At 31.8% G+C, this 18211-nt stretch overlaps 2 protein-coding genes across 7 annotated transcripts in view; one reads left to right on the top strand and one right to left on the bottom strand.

Annotated features, from left to right (window-relative positions):
- Window positions 1–18211, bottom strand: part of LOC552709 (polypyrimidine tract-binding protein 2) — a 547610-nt gene that overhangs the window by 432705 nt on the left and 96694 nt on the right. The window lies entirely within an intron of this gene.
- Window positions 6381–14806, top strand: LOC413047 (venom carboxylesterase-6-like). Its single transcript, XM_006568066.3, has 9 exons — window positions 6381–6958; window positions 7063–7200; window positions 8849–9011; window positions 9673–10202; window positions 11769–11934; window positions 13539–13717; window positions 13940–14087; window positions 14204–14345; window positions 14448–14806. The coding sequence occupies exons 1-9, from the start codon at window positions 6746–6748 to the stop codon at window positions 14722–14724; spliced, it is 1956 nt and encodes a 651-aa protein (XP_006568129.2). The 5' UTR covers window positions 6381–6745; the 3' UTR covers window positions 14725–14806.

Genomic DNA, 18211 nt, shown 5'->3' with positions numbered 1-18211 from the left:
AACGTGAACAAAATTCCACGGACGTGGAAATAACCGTGGGACTAACGTTCGTTTATTCGAATTGCTTCGAATAAACATTTATCCTGTCAATTATACTCGACTCGCTTCGTGCACGGGATTAGTGTAGCGGGAGCAGTGGCGGAGTAGTACCGCCTTTCCACCACCAGAGGCCACAACGTTCTGGAGTTGGAAAGAAGAGAGATTTCCCCTCCTTCTCGCGCGTTGTTGCGTATTCGTTCTTTCGTATTCGTTCCTCGCACGCCAGAGGTGACGCTGTGATCTTTTTTGAGTGACGGAATTTTAGATAATTAAAAAGAAAAAGAGAGTCGAATAGTTGAGAAGAATTTGCAAAATTGTTATTTTATATATATAATATTACGACACGTTGTTATTTTCTTTGGAACGAAAAATAGTCAGTTTAGAAAAGAAGCTTATAAATTCATAATAAGTAAACGATTCATTTATTGATACAATTATTGATTTTTCTTTCTCATTAGAATTCTGTAAAATAAAACAATAATTATATTTATACGAAAGAATTTTTACTATTTCTAAGAAATTAAATTAATCTCTTTTAGGAACTCTATTTTCAAAACGAGACATGAAAAAAAAAATACAAAAAATTTCTTCAAAATAAACTCACCGTACCCATTCGAATGCTTACCTGCAACAGAAAGTTAAAAATAATCGTTAATTAAAATCGAAAAAACCAAACTTATCACGTAACAAACTTATATATCTTTAAAGAGTTTATTTCGAAATTGTTAAATTTCTTTCCAACGAACAAATCCCATAGGATACGCGTTATCGAGATGTTCATCAAATTTTACCGTATTTCCGGGACGTTAATCCCGGAAACGGGAAACCCTTCAAGGTCAAGGAGGTGGAACTCGGAAAAACTGGAACGAAAGTCGGGGGAAGCAGATGCGATCGAGTAAACGAGGTCGTCGTTACAAGTCATAAAGTAATCCTCCGCCCAGTAATTCACTCGTGCCGCTTTTCTCGCCGCTTGTCGTCGTTGTGATACATGGCCGCAGCCGCTCTGCAATTAGTTTCTCGCGACAAACAGACCTTTAAGGCGCAGACGGCGTTCGGCCATCCACGCGAATACCTGACATTACGGCATTAATACGGTTTAACAAGATCGATCAAAATCGATCTTTCGCTCTCCGTTCCTCCTTGAAACGAATTAATTTTCGCTCGACATCGAGTTTGTTCATTTTAAAAATTTGTTTAGAGATTAAATTATTTAAAAAATGGTTAACAATTGATGATATGACACGTTTAACGAGAATTTTATTTATTTATTTATTTATTTCTCTCATTGGTTATACTTCAAGTGTTTGATTAATTGATATTTAATTTATTTAGAGTTTTTTAATGTATGAGGTTTTTACATATGTATATTTGTTAAACTAAAGTTACAAGTAATATTAAATTATTAATTTAATTTTAAAATAATGAATAAATAAAAGTGTATAAAAATAATCAAATTACAAAATGTCAATATCACATAGCTAATTCAAAATTTATATTAATATTTGAAAAATTTAATACTCAATATAATAAAACTGAAAGAAAAATTGATCCAATTAAAACAAGAAGAATTCTGGTTATAAAAAAAATTGAACCATAAATCATTAAAACAAAGAAATGAATTTAAATATTTAATTGTTTGTAAAATAAATTCCTGAAAAAATTGTTGTTATTAAATAAAATTTTCTAAATTTTCAATCATTAGAAATTAAATAACTGCAAATCCTGAAGAAACTAAAATAAATGAATTTAATAAATTTCTATTGGATTGAAAAGTTTAATATTTTTTGCTGATCATATAATATCAATTTCATCATTTGCAGAAATTGAACAGTGAAAGATAGATTTTGAATGTAAACTTTTTAAAAATTCAAAATTATTTAAATAATCCTATATTGGGCGTTCAATTTCATACACAAAGTTTTTATTTTCATATAATAAATGTCTTTCGATAATCTTCTTATTCTTTGTATCCACGTGTTTCAATTGCGTTCGAGAATAGAATCATTTTGCAGATTCGTTGGCCGTACGAGAACCGTGTAACATAATTTTGTCTCAATGTAACGTAAATCAAATTGCGAATAAATTGCGTTAACGAAATGTCAAGCGCTTGTTGTTGAATTATTTGCCACGTTCACTGTTGAATCTGTGGAATGTAATAATATGAACGATAGCGTGGAGAGTATTATAATTTACGCGATGTTTAGAATCAATTGGACACTTTTATTCGTTCATTTTTCTTTTTCATATATTCTTTTTAATTAAGAGAGAACGATCTTGAAAAACTGTGCTCAAAAAATAATAAATACATGAGAACGCAGTTATACAAACTTTGTTATCTATAAATTCGTTATCTTTCGAAAAATTTATCACCGCAATATTATTAATTAACTTTCCTCTTGATCCTATCCTACAATAAAATTCTCCTCTCTCTCTCTCTCTCTCTTCCAAAATTATGCAATATTAAGAAGCCTTTAACTACCCAAATCCCATCCTTCCTACGTAAATCCTACCAAACTTACCCCTTCCATCTAAAAACAACTTCCACCCAACGTTTAAAGCTTGCTGAAATTCGAGCAACCCCTCGAAATCATCAGAACCGGCATCTCTGCGTTTTCTAACTCTGAATGAAGTCGTAAAGAACAAGTGTTCATCTCGATGTAACGTAACCCTCGAACGTGCACCCTTAATCAAGATGCAGAAATTCTAAGAAATGTAATTTAAAAAAAGAATTCGAAGAATTTTTCGCAAAATTCCTCTTCTCTTTTAATCACAAAGATGAAGACGAGTAGAAATAGAGGATGGCCTGTCCTCCAAACCTGTCAAACATATTTAAATCATTGTCTCATCGTCCAGAGAGATATTATTGGGTTGGCAACTAAGTAATTGCGGATTTTTTTTAGAAAAAGACAATTTTTTCATGGAACTAAATAATTTTATTCTGTAATGTGTTGCCCATTTTGATCAATGACCTTTTGCCATCTTTCAGGCAGCATCATAATCCTACGTTCATAAAACTTCTGGTTTTTATTAGCAAAAAACTGAATCAGGTACGATTTGATATCATCATCATTATTGAAATTTTTACCATTCAAGGAGTTTTGTAAAGATTGAAAAGTAATCAGATGGTGCAAGGTCAGGACTATATGGTGGATGTGGCAAAACATCCCAACCAAGCTCCAATAATTTTTGCCGAGTGACCAAACATGTGTGTGGCCTTGCATCGTCATGATGGAATACAACACCTTTTCGATTTGTCAATTCGGGCCGCTTTTCTTCAACCGCATTGTTTAATTTCGTTAGTTGTTCAATGTAGACAACAGAATTGATCGTTCGGTTGGGTGGTAAGAGTTCAAAATAGACAATTCCTTTGTAATCCCACCAAACTAATAACAAAACCTTCTTTCGATGAATACCAGCTTTTGATGTTGTTCGAGCTGGTTCACGTGGCCTGCTCCACCATCTTTTCCGCTCGATATTGTTGTAAACAACCTATTTTTCATCGCCAGTTATCAGTCGTTTTAAAAATGGATCATTTTCATTACGTTTCTTTAGCAAATCGCAGCTGTTAATGCGTTGCGTTAAATGCTTTTCCTTCAGTTCGTGAGGAATCCATGTATCGAGTTTTTGAACATAGCCAAGTTGTTTTAAGTGGTTTTCAATGCATGTATGCGATACATGAAGCTTCTCTGCAATCTCACGAGTTGTACTGTGACGATCCGAATCGGTTATTGCTTTGATTAGGTCGTCATCAACTTCAACTGAAATCCGCAATTACTTAGTTGCCAACCCAATATAATGAAATATTACAACGAGAGTAGAAGAAAGAAAGAAAGAAAGAAAGGATTTTTATTTTTTGAAAACCAATCATTTCTTTCGTCGTCGTTCAATTTCTTATTTCGAATCTTAAATTCGCAGAATTTCAAGGTAAGAAAATATACTCCATGCCCGTAACGCAACATGTATAAGGGCAGGATTGTGGTTACCAGCAATTAGGACGGCAACCCATTTTCACCGGGAGGCAAAGGAGCGAATGAAGCAGGAAGATTGGAGGCAGGCAACACGGCATAACTAATGACGAGGAGATAAACTGGTTGGTAAACGACGCGTAACGAAGGTGGCGCGGAGATTCCGCGCAGAAACGGAAATACCCAGGGGATGCCCCTTGTAAAGGAAATTGTTGTGAAGGATCCCGGCCGGAAACCGCTCTCTTCTGCCCTGCGGAAAAGATGGAGTTAGCCGTGTTGCGAGCCAAATTTTTCACTCCAAGGTCACTTTGTTGAATTCTCCTCCTGTGCAAATAATGGAAATAATTTTAAGAGAATTTGGTATCGTATTAAAATTTTCTAAATGGATTTAAATTGGAGAATTATTTTGATCAAATTTACTTTGTCGTTTAATGATCTTCTTCGTTTTTATTTCGATACTTATCATGTAGGTATAGAACAAATAAGAAGATATTTATTTTTGAGATGAAATTTATGTATTGATAAAATTTGTAAATTTTTTAAATTGAAGAGATTTTTGAAGAAATTTATTCATCGAAAGTTGTTTAATAATTTTCTTCGTTTCAATTTGTTTTCATTATATGTTGATATATGAACAAGTAGGAAGATATTTATTTTTGAGTATTGATATTGACAAAATTTGTAAATTTTAAATTGAAGAGATTTTCGAAGAAATTTATTTATTCGAAAATTCGACGAAAGTTGTTTAACAATTTTCTGTGTTTCGATTGATATTTATTTTTATTATATGTTGATATATGAACAAGTAGGAAGATATTTATTTTTGAGTATTGATATTGACAAAATTTGTAAATTTTAAATTGAAGAGATTTTCGAAGAAATTTATTTATTCGAAAATTCAACGAAAGTTGTTTAACAATTTTCTGTGTTTCGATTGATATTTATTTTTATTATATGTTAATATATGAACAAGTAGGAAAATATTTATTTTTGAGATGAAAGTATTAGTATGTGTCTTTGAGTAGAAAGTATTAATAAAAATTTGTAATTGGTTAAATTTTTGAAAATTATTTTCGCGACTATAACTGTAATTTATTTTCGAATGAAATTCAATATGGACTAATAATTTTTAACAATTAACTTTTAATATTTATTTTTGAGATTTATGTATTGACAAAATTTGTAAATTTTAAATTGAAGAGATTTTTGAAGAAATTTATTTATCGAAAATCGTTTAATAATTTTCTTCATTTCGATCGATATTTGTTTTTATATGTTGATATATGAACAAATAGGAAGATATATTTTTGAGATGAAAGTATTAGTATGTACTTTGAGAGTAGAAAATATTAATAAAAATTTATAATTGGTTAAATTTTCAAAAATTTATTTTCGCGACTGTAAATGTAAAAATTTATTTTCAATAACGAAAAAACATGGATTAATAATTTTTAGCATTGAATTGAAAAAAAATATCCCCCCTTATAATTCTCTAAAATAAAACATTTTACTACTATGTTATTTTACTACTATGTTACATTCTCTATCTTATCTCCTTCTTTATCTTATCAATTTGATTTGGCGTTAATTTAATTACATCTGTCTAATAACTTTAGCCTCCGTAAATAAAATTTGGCTTGTTTTACGAAAAGAAACGAAGAAAAAAAAGGAAGAAAAGATTATAATTCATTTACAAGTTTTTAATTAAAAAATCTTCGGAATTCGATCCATTTCGTAATCGAACAAACAAATGGTAACAATGTAACATTCCAATGTGTAACATTCCATAACAGATATGGAAGATTAGTTATTCAAAGTATATTTTATCAGCTAAGGTTCATTGGACATGACCGAATTCGTAAGTATCATTCACCCTCCCCCCCCTCCCCCTCTCCTTTAGATAGGAGTTTAATAACGTGGAATTAAGTCGAGGAATTAACTTAACAAATTATACTAATACTTCCCAAGTACTTTGGCCCGCTTAATTTTCGACTTAATTTAATTAGTTGACGGCATAAGTTGAAACTCAAATATTCGACAAGTTTTATCGTTAAAAAGTATCGGTAAGTAAACAAATATACGAAACTTCAATGAATTTAACGATAACAACAAAGCAAAATTGTCGTATCGCAAAATTTGCGTATACTGTGTATGCAAAATACACAATCTCAAATCTAGAAGAGAAACTATATAATCGAAGGGAACGTTGCAATTTTATTGACAACACGATTGAACACTGTTTTTCCATTAGAAAGAAAAAGATTGTGAAATATGAGAAAACAATGAAGAGTGAAACAAAATTAAAACAAACGATGGAGAAATAATAATCTTATCTGTAATAATCTCTAAAATTGGCAGCAAGGGCAGGGAAGACAATATATAGTAGTGTCTAACGCGAGTTGTAAAGTTGTATCCGTCTTACACGATCTCATAACGCAATATCATAGAATCAATCGAACAACCGTTTTAACACAACGGTTCCTCAATTTAATCCACTCTAACTGATTCCACGCAAAATTCGATGATCTATCGTTTTCTGAGCAACGCTCGTACGCGTTGAAGTGAAGGAAAGAAAGATCGGCGAGCGCCACTCATTCGAGAGAGAGAGAGCTCGAATCAGCTTAATCAGCCGCTCGATCTTCTTTCGTTTTCGCGCTCAGAAGCGGCTGATCCACGGATCGAGCGCGACCGCAGCTTCTCGGGAAGATTTTTGCTCGCGAAAGCCAAAGGAACGGGTTTCGATGGGAAGAAATTGCTCGATCGATAATTGCTCGTTGGGCGTGTTAATCGCGCTGGCTACGGTGCTCGCGACCGGTTTTAACTGGGATGCGAGGGTGACGACCAAGTTTGGCGACATTAAAGGACTTTGGAGCAGAAGCTCGAGGGGGAGGCTCGTGGCGCATTATCTGGGTATCCCTTACGCCCTGCCGCCCCTGGGCGACTTGAGATTCAGGGTAAGTTTGCTTCTGCTTCTTTTTGCTTGCACAGAGAAATATTTTCGAAGCATTTTGCAAAGTGTTAAATTTTTCTTTCCTCTTTATAATTGTGTACGAGATAGAGCCCCCAGCCGTGGGATCGAAGGTGGAACGGGACGTTGGAAGCCACGAGGAACAGCCCATCGTGCTATCAGATGTCAAAGGATGGGAGCATGGTTGGAGAGGAGGATTGCCTCTATCTCAATGTTTACGTGCCCAGAGTGAGTGAAAGACGCGAAAGTAGCGAGATAAGAGGCGAGGAAGAAAAGAAATTGAGGAGAGGGAGAATATTAAAAATTCTTGTTCTCTCTCTCTGTAATAAATCCTCGTCTCTCGTTTGGATATATGAATCGGGAAACGTAGTTCGAGATAATGTAGAGTGTTGTAGAAGAGAAAATTCACGTAAACTCAGTGAGCAATTATAGCGGCGTTTTGCGAAACAACAAGTTGAAACTCGAGCTCGATTAGATCGCAAGGTCCGCTCCCGATTTAATTAAATTTAAACGTTTCACAAGGTAACGCGTTTTCATAGATATGATTGAGAAAAAAAAAAAAGAAATGAAATTTTTTCTCTCTCGAATATTAGTTTCTTGGCAATGTTTGCAATAATTTAATTTCGATAATTGTTATGCAAATCTGGTTTCGATATTTATTTAAAAGAAATTGACAAAAGTTACTTTTTCTTTTGTAAATCGGATCATTTTTCATCGCTCTCCTTTCAGAATTTAGCGTAAAGATGTTATAATTTTCCGATAATTAATTTGTATCAAGTATAATCGAATTTATTATCGAGAATATACCATGAACAGTGGCGCTATCTACTATTCTTCTTTCATTTCTAACCAACTATCTTTCTTATAGTAGGTTCATGTAAATTCCTTCCTATCCTTTCAATTATATTCTTTCGAATAAATTATTTGCTTTTTTTTTTTTTTTTTAGAAAATGTCGTTCTTTAATTGTCGTAATATTTTTAAACGTAGATTTACATTTTATTTTTCAGTTATTCGAATGATAATTTTTCAAAACAGAAAATAATTTTATTCGATTATTGATTTTATTCGTTGTTGATAGAAATGACGATTTCAATGATCTTTTAAAACATTAATAAACGTAAATTCCTTCCTATCCTTTCAATTATATCATATTCTTTCAAATAAATCATTTGCTTCTTTTTTTTTTAGAAAATGTCGTTCTTTAATTGTCGTAATATTTTTAAATGTAGATTTACATTTTATTTTTCAGTTATTCGAATGATAATTTTTCAAAATAGAAAATAATTTTATTCGATTATTGACATCGTTGATAGAAATGACGATTTCAATGATCTTTTAAAACATTAATAAACGTAAATTCCTTCCTATCCTTTCAATTATATCATATTCTTTCAAATAAATCATTTGCCTTTTTCTTTTTTGAAAATGTCGTTCTTTAATTCCTAATATTTTTAATAGATTTATATTTTACATTTTTCAGTTATTTGAATGATAATTTTTCAAAATAGAAAATAATTTTATTCGATTATTGACATTGTTGATAGAATCGACGATTTCAATGATCTTTTAAAACATTAATAAACGTAAATTCTTTTCTATCCTTTCAATTATATCATATTCTTTCAAATAAATCATTTGCTTTTTTTTTTTTTTTTAGAAAATATCGTTCTTTAATTGTCGTAATATTTTTAAACGTAGATTTACATTTTATTTTTCAGTTATTCGAATGATAATTTTTCAAAATAGAAAATAATTTTATTCGATTATTGATTTTATTCGTCGTTGATAGAAATAATGATTTCAATGATTTTTTAAAACATTAATAAAACATTGGGAGAAACTTTAATAGATTTTTTCTTTTTTTTTTTCGTTTAGGAAATTTCAGAAAATGTGAAGAAAAGTGGGCTTCCGGTAATGGTATACGTGTACGGTGGAAAATTCTCCACTGGTAATGCTAGCAGCCACAAATTTCCACCAGATTATATAATGGATCAGGACGTAATCTTGGTTCTGATGAATTATCGTACAAATCTTTTAGGTAATAATTTTGCCATTTATTGACGCTATTGAAAATTTGAGTGAAATTTAAAAATTTTCACCAAATGTGCAAATTTACACAAGTTCAAATAGCAAAAGTTTCAAAATTAAAATTAGAAAATATCTAAGAAAAAAAAATAAATACAATTTTCCAATTTAAATATCCACTGTTTTTCTGAATGAAACTTAAAAATTTCGTCAATGTGCAAATTTACAAAATTAAAAGTTTCAAAATTAAATTAGAAAGTAAAAAATAAAAATTAACAATTTTTACGATCCAAAATTTCCAATTTCCTAATTTTTCCCTTCTCTCAATTTTCCAACTTCCGATAATAATTCTATATACTCGTAAATTTCCAAAATTTTCTAATCCTCAATTTCCCAATACTTCGTTACCCGATGCTTTAAATTTTTAATTCTAACTTCTCATGATCCCTGATCTCCACTTTTCCAATATATCAATATCCAATTTCCCAGAAATTTTATCCAGTCTCAAAAACTTTCCTTTCCTCTCAATTTCTTCAAAATTCAAATTCTTCAAAATAATCTTCAACCCCTTAATTTTCAATTCAATTCAATCGAATTACAATCTTCCATCGTTTTCAACATCGTCAAAATAAACAAAACAATTTCTGGAATATTTTGCCTTCTCCACCTGAAAGGATTCTTCAGCACTGGCACCAGAGCCTGTCCGGGTAACTACGGTCTGAAAGACATCGTGCAGGCGCTACGTTGGGTCCAGGAAAACATTCGCTCGTTCAATGGGAATCCGAAGAAAGTGACGCTGTGGGGTCACAGCGCTGGCGCCGCAGCCGTTCACATGTTGGCCCTTAACGAGAAAACGGAGGGGTTGTTCAACAGGTACATCCTGCAAAGCGGGTACGCCGTCAGCCCTTGGGCCACGAGCCCCACAAGCTTGATAAGAAGGATAGCGCTCGAGACAGCCGACCATCTTCATTGTCTTCCTTCGAGAAGGAAAGAGGAGGGGGATAAGGGGGGCGGGGAAACGGGGAACGAGGCGAGGAGGGGGGAGGAAGGAGGAAGGACAACGTACACACCGGATGTGGCGATCAGTGGAAGCGGGATGGAAGACGGGACGGAAGAGTACAGCGAGGAGGAGGAGGAAGAAATGATGAAGTGTTTGAGGAATGTTAAAGTCGAGGAGTTGGGGAATATACTGGATCGTTATTACGTAAGAAAATACTTTTTTCATTCTTCTGTGCGAAATTTTTACGCGGTTATTCCTCTTTTTTTATTTCGAAAATTTAAAGTATTCTCATCGAATTTTGAGCTATCGTTTTTTTTCGATGAATTTTCGATTTAGACAATTATTTTTCTTTCTCTTTTTTATTTATATCTTCCTCGAAAATTTGAAGTTTTATTCATGAGTTATCCTTTCCAAATGATAATTATTTTTTTTCGATGAATTTTCGTTGGGATTTAGGCAATTATTTTTCTTTCTTTTTTTTATTTATATTTTCCTCGAAAATTTGAAGTATTATATTGTTTCATTCATGAGTTATTCTTTCTAAATTATTTTTTTTTGACGAATTTTTGTTGGGATTTAAGCAATTATATTTTTCTTTCTCTTTTTTATTATTTATTATCTTCCTCGAAAATTTGAAGTATTATATCGTTTTATTCATAAGTTATTCTTTCCAAATGGTAATTATTTTTTTTTGATGAATTTTCGTTAGGATTTAGGTAATTATTTTTCTTTCTCTTTTTTATTTATACTTTCCTCGAAAATTTGAAGGATTATATTGTTTTATTCATGATAATTATAACATTCTTTTTCCACGAATGTTCATTGGGATTTAGGTAATTATTTTTCTTTCTCTTTTTTATTTATACTTTTCTCGAAAATTTGAAGTATTATATCGTTTCATTCATGAGTTATTCTTTCCAAATGGTAATTATTTTTTTTCAACGAATTTTTATTGGGATTTAAGTAATTATTTTTCTTTCTCTTTTTTATTTATAACAAATTTGAAGTGTTATATCGTTTTATTCGTGAGTTATCCTTTCCAAATAGTAATTATATTTTTTCAATGAATTTTCGTTGGGATTTAAGTAATTATTTTTCTTTCTCTTTTTTATTTATAAAAAATTTAAAGTATTCTATCGTTTTATTCATGAGTTATCCTTTCCAAATAGTAATTATTTTTTTTCGACGAATTTTCGTTGGGATTTAGGTAATTATTTTTCTTTCTCTTTTTTATTATTTATTATCTTCCTCGAAAATTTGAAGTATTCTATCGTTTTATTCTTTCTAAATGGTAATTTTTCTTTTTCAACGAATTTTCATTGGGATTTAAGCAATTATATTTCTTTCTCTTTTTTATTTATACCTTCCTCGAAAATTTGAAGTATCGTTTTATTCATGAGTTCTTAGTTTATTCTTTTCAAATGGTAATTATTTTTTTTCGACGAATTTTCGTTGGGATTTAGGCAATTATATTTTTCTTTTTCTTTTTTATTTATACCTTTCTAGAAAATTGGATGTATTTTCATCGAGTTTTATTTATTCCTTTATATAATAATTATATAGAGTAATTCTTTTCAAAATTAATCAACACGTTCTTTTTCGACAGGAATTTTCGTTGGGATAATTTTTTTCAAATATCAATTATTTTGAGCAATTTTACATAATCTTTTTTCTTTCAATCTTCCATCTTTTTTGAAAACGGGCTAATTCGTCTCTGGTTCTTATAATATTTGCCCGAAGAATAATAAATATCGAGTATTTGTCAAACAGAATGTATTGAATAAGTCATGCTGCCTCTTTAAACCGACCATCGAGGAGGAATCAAACGACGCTATCGTGACGATGCATCCCTTAACAGCGATAAAAAACCGCTTATTCAGAGATATACCATTTATTATGGGAGTGGTTCAGAAAGAAGGACTCGTGAATACGATCGGTAAGTTTTGAAAAGAACATTTTTTTTCACTTACACTAGATTATATTTTATTGCATTATACAAGTTGTATAACTTGTAGACGATTCAATTTTATTTTTAGGAATGAATACAAAAAAATATTCAAAACTTGATTATAGCTGCTTAATAATCAAAATATATGCACCTCGTTTCACAAAAATGTCGATCAAATTATATCGAAAAGTCGTACAACAAATTTACATAAATACGATTCTCGTTTAAAATCACACTTTCTTTTTTATAACGAAACAAAGCACATATTTTTAATTATTCGTGGATATTTACATCTTAACAATATACCATAATAATTAAATAATTTCAAGAAGTACAAGAAAAATTCGAATTTTAAATTTGATATCAAAAATAAGAAAAATTCGAATTTTAAGTTTGATTTCAAGAACAAGAAAAAATCGAATCTTAAGTTTAATTTCAAAAACAAGAAAAATTCGAATTTTATGTTTGATTTCAAAAATAAGAAAAATTCGAATTTTAAATTTGATTTCAAAAACAAGAAAAATTCGAATTTGAAGTTTGATTTCAAGAACAAGAAAAATTCGAATCTTAAGTTTAATTTCAAAAATTACAAAAATTCGAATTTTAAGTTTGATTTCAAGAACAAGAAAAATTCGAATCTTAAGTTTCATTTCAAAAATAAGAAAAATTCGAATTTTAAGTTTGATTTCAAAAATAAGAAAAATTCGAATTTTAAGTTTGATTTCCAGAACAAGAAAAATTCGAATTTTAAGTTTGATTTCAAGAAAAAGAAAAATTCGAATTTTAATTTCAAAAATAAGAAAAATTCGAATCTTAAGTTTGATTTCAAAAACAAGAAAAAAATTCGAATTTAATTTTTTGATTTCAAGAACAAGAAAAATTCGAATTTTAAGTTTGATTTCAAAAATAAGAAAAATTCGAATCTTAAGTTTAATTTTATGAACAAGAAAAATTCGAATTTTAAGTTTGATTTAAAGAACAAGAAAAATTCTAATTTTAAGTTTGATTTCAAGAAAAAAAAAGTTTGAATTTTAAGTTTGATTTCAAAAATAAAAAAAATTTGAATTTTAAGTTTGATTTCAAGAACAAGAAAAATTTGAATCTTAAGTTTAATTTTAAAAATAAGAAAAATTTGAATTTAATTTTCTGATTTCAAGAACAAGAAAAATTCGAATCTTAAATTTGATCCTCAAATTACAAAATAATGTACGAATTTTCGAAACATTCCGTGATTAGAGAAAAGAAAAAGAAAAAATCGAATCGAAGAAAGTTTTTCCGCTTTCATCTCTGTCTCTCACTCACTTTTTAATAATATAATGAGATCTTTTGTCTCCGTCGGATCATCCCGAACAATTACACCTTTCTCGAGTTGGCCTACTTTTCCCAACCACCTGGAATATCAGATTCCATCCTTCCATCCATTCCTTTGTTGCGTCAGACCAAGGTAGAATATAATTCGCAATTATGTATTTTTCAAAAATTTTCCCCAAGCAACGCCTACAATATTATATATTTTGCCCGCCGAGGGATTCAATTATAAGTTTTAATTAGATTTTTGAAAAAAAAAGTTGCTCGTTTTTTCAAATTACAAGAATACGTGACGAACACGAGCTGCCAAGATGAGCTGATAAATAATTTCGAGGAGCACGTGGCTCGATTGACCAAGTACGATTGGATAATTTCAAACTTCACGCCGTTGGCCGAGCCCATAGAGAAATTCTACTTCGACGGGAATGTGTCCTCTGCGAACGTGGTTCAAAATATCACGAACGTGAGTATTTAACAGAGACACAATATCTCGAAATGGAATAGAAAATTTTAATCTTTCGAATCTTTCGAATTTTTTAATTAAGAAAATTTTCCTCCAATTTTTCGAATCGTTCAAATCTCTAATTGCAAAATGATTTCGATCATAAATTGGAAAGAAGATATTTTCCAAAATATTCCTTTCCTTGATTACTGATTAAATTTATTAAATTTAATTAAATTACAGGTTTCAAGCGACGGCTTCATGTTATACCCGGCGTATCAGACGTTGAAGTACCAATCGAAAGCGATGAATTCGAGCACGTATTTTTACTTGTTCAACTACGAGGGCACGTTCAGCTACTTTTTCACCCTTGGATACCAAACCCGTTACGGCAAGTATTTCCAAATTCGACCAATTCGAAAGAAATAATATTCTTTTCCTTTTCTTCGAATATTATGATTCATCATTCCCCTTTGGTTTTCCAAAGAATAAACGAACAATTTGCAGGGGTGACGCATAATGACGACTTGAACTACTTGATCCCCACGTTGAACGTGAAATTAAAGGACCTAATGTTGCACAACACCGAGGACGATGTTACCATGATCAACATAATGAACGAATTGTGGACCAATTTCGCGAGCACGGGGTATAAAATCATTTCGATTCCTTCGATCGATTTTTTTCATATTTTATATATATATAAGATACAAATTCGAGGGATAATCAAATGCAAATCTTGAATTGGCAGCGTACCGACGGCTTGGAAGATATCGTCGTGGCCCGATTACAAGGATTCCGGCCAGTTCCTTTTGATCGGGGATGGAAAAATCCCGAGCGTGACCGTGGGCGACACGTTTTTCCAGGAACGAATGGAATTTTGGGACGAATTGTACGCAAACATAACACCGTACCTGACCTTTGCCCAAAAAGTATCCGACGACGCTTCCAGCAACGCTTCCACCAACGAATATTCCATACGAATATTTTTCTATTTGACATTAATCTTACTTGCGATCTGTTTATAAACAAAATTCAATTTAGACATGTATATACGAGGAATATTACAATATAAACTATTCCTAACGAACAAAGAAGACGCGAGAATTAATTAATTCGTAGAATCGTTCATCTTCCGTTTGAAGACTAAAAAAAAAAAAAAAAAAAAAAAAAAAAAAAAAAAAAAAAAAAAAACCTTGGAGTGAAATATATTCCGAAAATTGTCTGCTACGAGAGGACAACATTTCTTGGAGGAAGGGACGTGAATAACGTGTACAGAGAGGAGGATGATAATGACGAGCGGCGAGGATCCTTCCCAACGGATCGACGAAAGAGCCTACAAAAAAAAATATAATGGAATCCTGTGTGAAAATTAAGCGCGGAGAAGTTGGGACCGCGTGCATAAAATATTCGTACCCCGCGCTCGGGGAAATTAATCACGCTGCAGCCCCCGTTGTTCTTTCCTTCTCCTTCTTCCTCTGTCGTTAGTCATTTCCGGCCGCGGCGAATTGAACGCACCAACGTCTCGAACTCTTTCTCGTTTTATTTTTCTTTTTTTTCGTTGAGATCCCTTTTCTCAAAAAAATTTATCTTTCTTCTATTTACAGTCATTGTAATTTTGCAATGAAAGGAGGGAATTTCAATTTTTCGGAAAAGGAATAAGAAAAAAAAAAATTACGAAGCTTCTTCTCTTCGAAGAAGTCGAAAGACGAGGAATTGTTTATATTGTAAATAAAAAAGTAGATCACGACGTGGAATTTTAATTAGGTAAAGCAGAGAGAGAGAAAAAGAGAGAGAATGGCTACGAAATTATGGCTTTTGTGCAGCAAGATTTTAAACGATTCGTACCGCGGAATATTTTCTGCTGGGAGCAACCGAGACCAACTTGGGCCATTTCCTGCCTCCGGTTGTTCCAACGAAACTTGTTCCAACAACTGTTGATTTATACGGAAATTCGGAACACTTTGTATTCTAAGGCAAGTTTAGTCAGATGCAGATTTTCTTCCACGTGATTTTATACAATTTCCAACAGTTGCGTGAAAAATTCCCCTCCCCCTTCCAACCTGTTGGAATAATAATAATAATTTAATTTTTTCGAAACACAAATTTTCTCGCGATTAAATTTTGAAATGACAACAAATTTATTTTCGTAAGTTTCGGTAAATCAAAATTTTGTTCACGTAATACGAATCTCTGGAGGTGTCTTGAAGATTATAATAGCGTTTGATTACTCTTCTTCAAATTTTCAAAGTTATATATTTTTTTACATCAATAAATTCGAACGATTCTCAAACTTCTTCTAAACGTTCAAAATTCCGCTATAAAATAAAACAAAAAGAAAAGAAACTAATTCACAATTCGACTAAACAAGAGAAAGAAGAAGAAGAAGAAGAAGAAGGAAATAACGAGATAAAACAAAAACAAGAAAAAGCACGATCGACGACTGAAAAACTGAACTGAATTCCCCCCCCCCCCTGAAAAGAAAAATCAACAAACGAGTGGGAAAAAACCTCTCCAACTATTTCACGTATCCATTTCCTTTGTTGAACGATACTCATTCCGTGAATGAGCGGTAGAAAAAATTGTTCGACAATTCGAACGTGTCCGGGAAGGGGGACGATTGTCCACGGAAATGGACGACTGGAAGCTCGGCTGGAAATCGACACGTTGTAGCCCGCGATTCGCGCCCCGCTAAATTTTCGAAAGGGTACTTGGCCGGGGTGTTTGCCCTCCGCTGCACTTGGGCAGAGGGGGCTCGAAATCGCTTCGAAAACGATTATTCGACTGCTGGGCAAACAACCGCCCGTCGCACACTCCCCCGGAACTTATTTGTCTATGCAAATGGTCAATCAACGGTGGCGCCACCTCTGCGCCACCCTCCCCGCCTTGTTTCGCCCCGAGTATCCGCCATCACCTGTTTTTCCTCGCGCCTTCGCCCACCGACCTTTGTCCCTTTGTCCCTCGCGCACGGCCCGTTCGTTCGAAAAATAACACTACAACTCTCCTCCCCCCTCCTCCTCGGAGTACGTCCGCTCCTGCTGAGACCAACGACGGGGAAAACAGAGACGATCGCTCGCGGTATTATTGATCTTCGTTAGAATTTTTTTCTTTGTCTTCTTTTTTTTCAAAATAGAAAGAAAGAAGTTTAAAACTGCCACTCTTTCATTCTTCTAACTCTTCTAATTCTTCTATTTTAATTTCGAATTTTGAAAAGAACAATATTTTAGATTCGTTTCTTTTCTCTATTTCTTCTGTGGAATAAACGTTTCCTTGATCGTGAATTTTGAAACATGAATCTTTATATTTTTTTTTAGAAGAAGAAGAAAAATCGGTAATTAAACTAATTTCTTCTTTTTCCAAAACAGAAAGAAAGAAGTTTAAAACTGCTACCCTTTCATTTTTCTAAGTCTTCTAATTCTTCTATTTCAATTTCGAATTTTGAAAATATTCGAATAATATTTTAGATTCGTTTCTTTCCTTTATTTCTTCTGTCGAATAAACATTTCCTTGATCGTGAATTTTTCTATTTTTTTAGAAGAAGAAGAAAAATAATTGAACTAATTTCTTCTTTTTCCAAAACACGGAAGAAATTTAAAACTGCCACTCTTTCATTCTTCTAACTCTTCTAATTTTTCTATTTCAATTTAGAATTTTGAAAAGATTCGAACAATATTTTAGATTCGTTTCTTTCCTCTATTTCTTCCGTCGAATAAACATTTCCTTGATCGTGAATTTTGAAACGTGAACTTTTTTATTTTTTTTTTTTAGAAGAAGAAGAAAAATCGGTAATTGAACTAATTTCTTCTTTTTCCAAAACACGGAAGAAATTTAAAACTGCCATCCTTTCATTCTTCTAACTCTACTAATTCTTTTATTTTAATTTAAAATTTTGAAAAAACGACTCGAACATATTTTAGATTCGTTTCTTTCCTCTATTTCTTCTATCGAATAAATGTTTCCTTGATCGAAACGTGAATTTTTCTATTTTTTTTTTTAGAAGAAGAAGAAAAATCGATAATTGAACTAATTTCTTCTTTTTCCAAAACACGGAAGAAGTTTAAAACTGCCACTCTTTCATTTTTCTAACTCTTTTATTCTTCTATTTCAATTTCAAATTTTGAAAAGACTCGAATAATATTTTAGATTCGTTTCTTTCCTCTATTTCTTCTGTCGAATAAATATTTCCTTGATCGTGAATTTTTCTATTTTTTTAGAAGAAGAAGAAAAATTGGTAATTAAACTAATTTCTTTTTTTTCCAAAACGGAAGAAGTTAAAATTGCCATTCTTTCATTCTTCTATTTTAATTTCGAAAAAATTCTCGACTCGAACAATATTTTAGATTCGTTTCTTTCCTCTATTTCTTCCGTGGAATAAACATTTCCTTGATCGAAACGTGAATTTTTCTATTTTTTTTTTTAGAAGAAGAAGAAAAATCGGTAATTGAACTAATTTCTTCTTTTTCCAAAACACGGAAGAAGTTTAAAATTGCCACCCTTTCATTCTTCTAACTTTTC

The sequence above is a fragment of the Apis mellifera genome, linkage group LG8 (genome assembly GCF_003254395.2).
Source record: "Apis mellifera strain DH4 linkage group LG8, Amel_HAv3.1, whole genome shotgun sequence".
NCBI classification, from domain to species: domain Eukaryota; kingdom Metazoa; phylum Arthropoda; class Insecta; order Hymenoptera; family Apidae; genus Apis; species Apis mellifera.
Note: the sequence above shows the minus strand (reverse complement) of the source record. Positions and strands in the feature narration are given on the sequence as shown.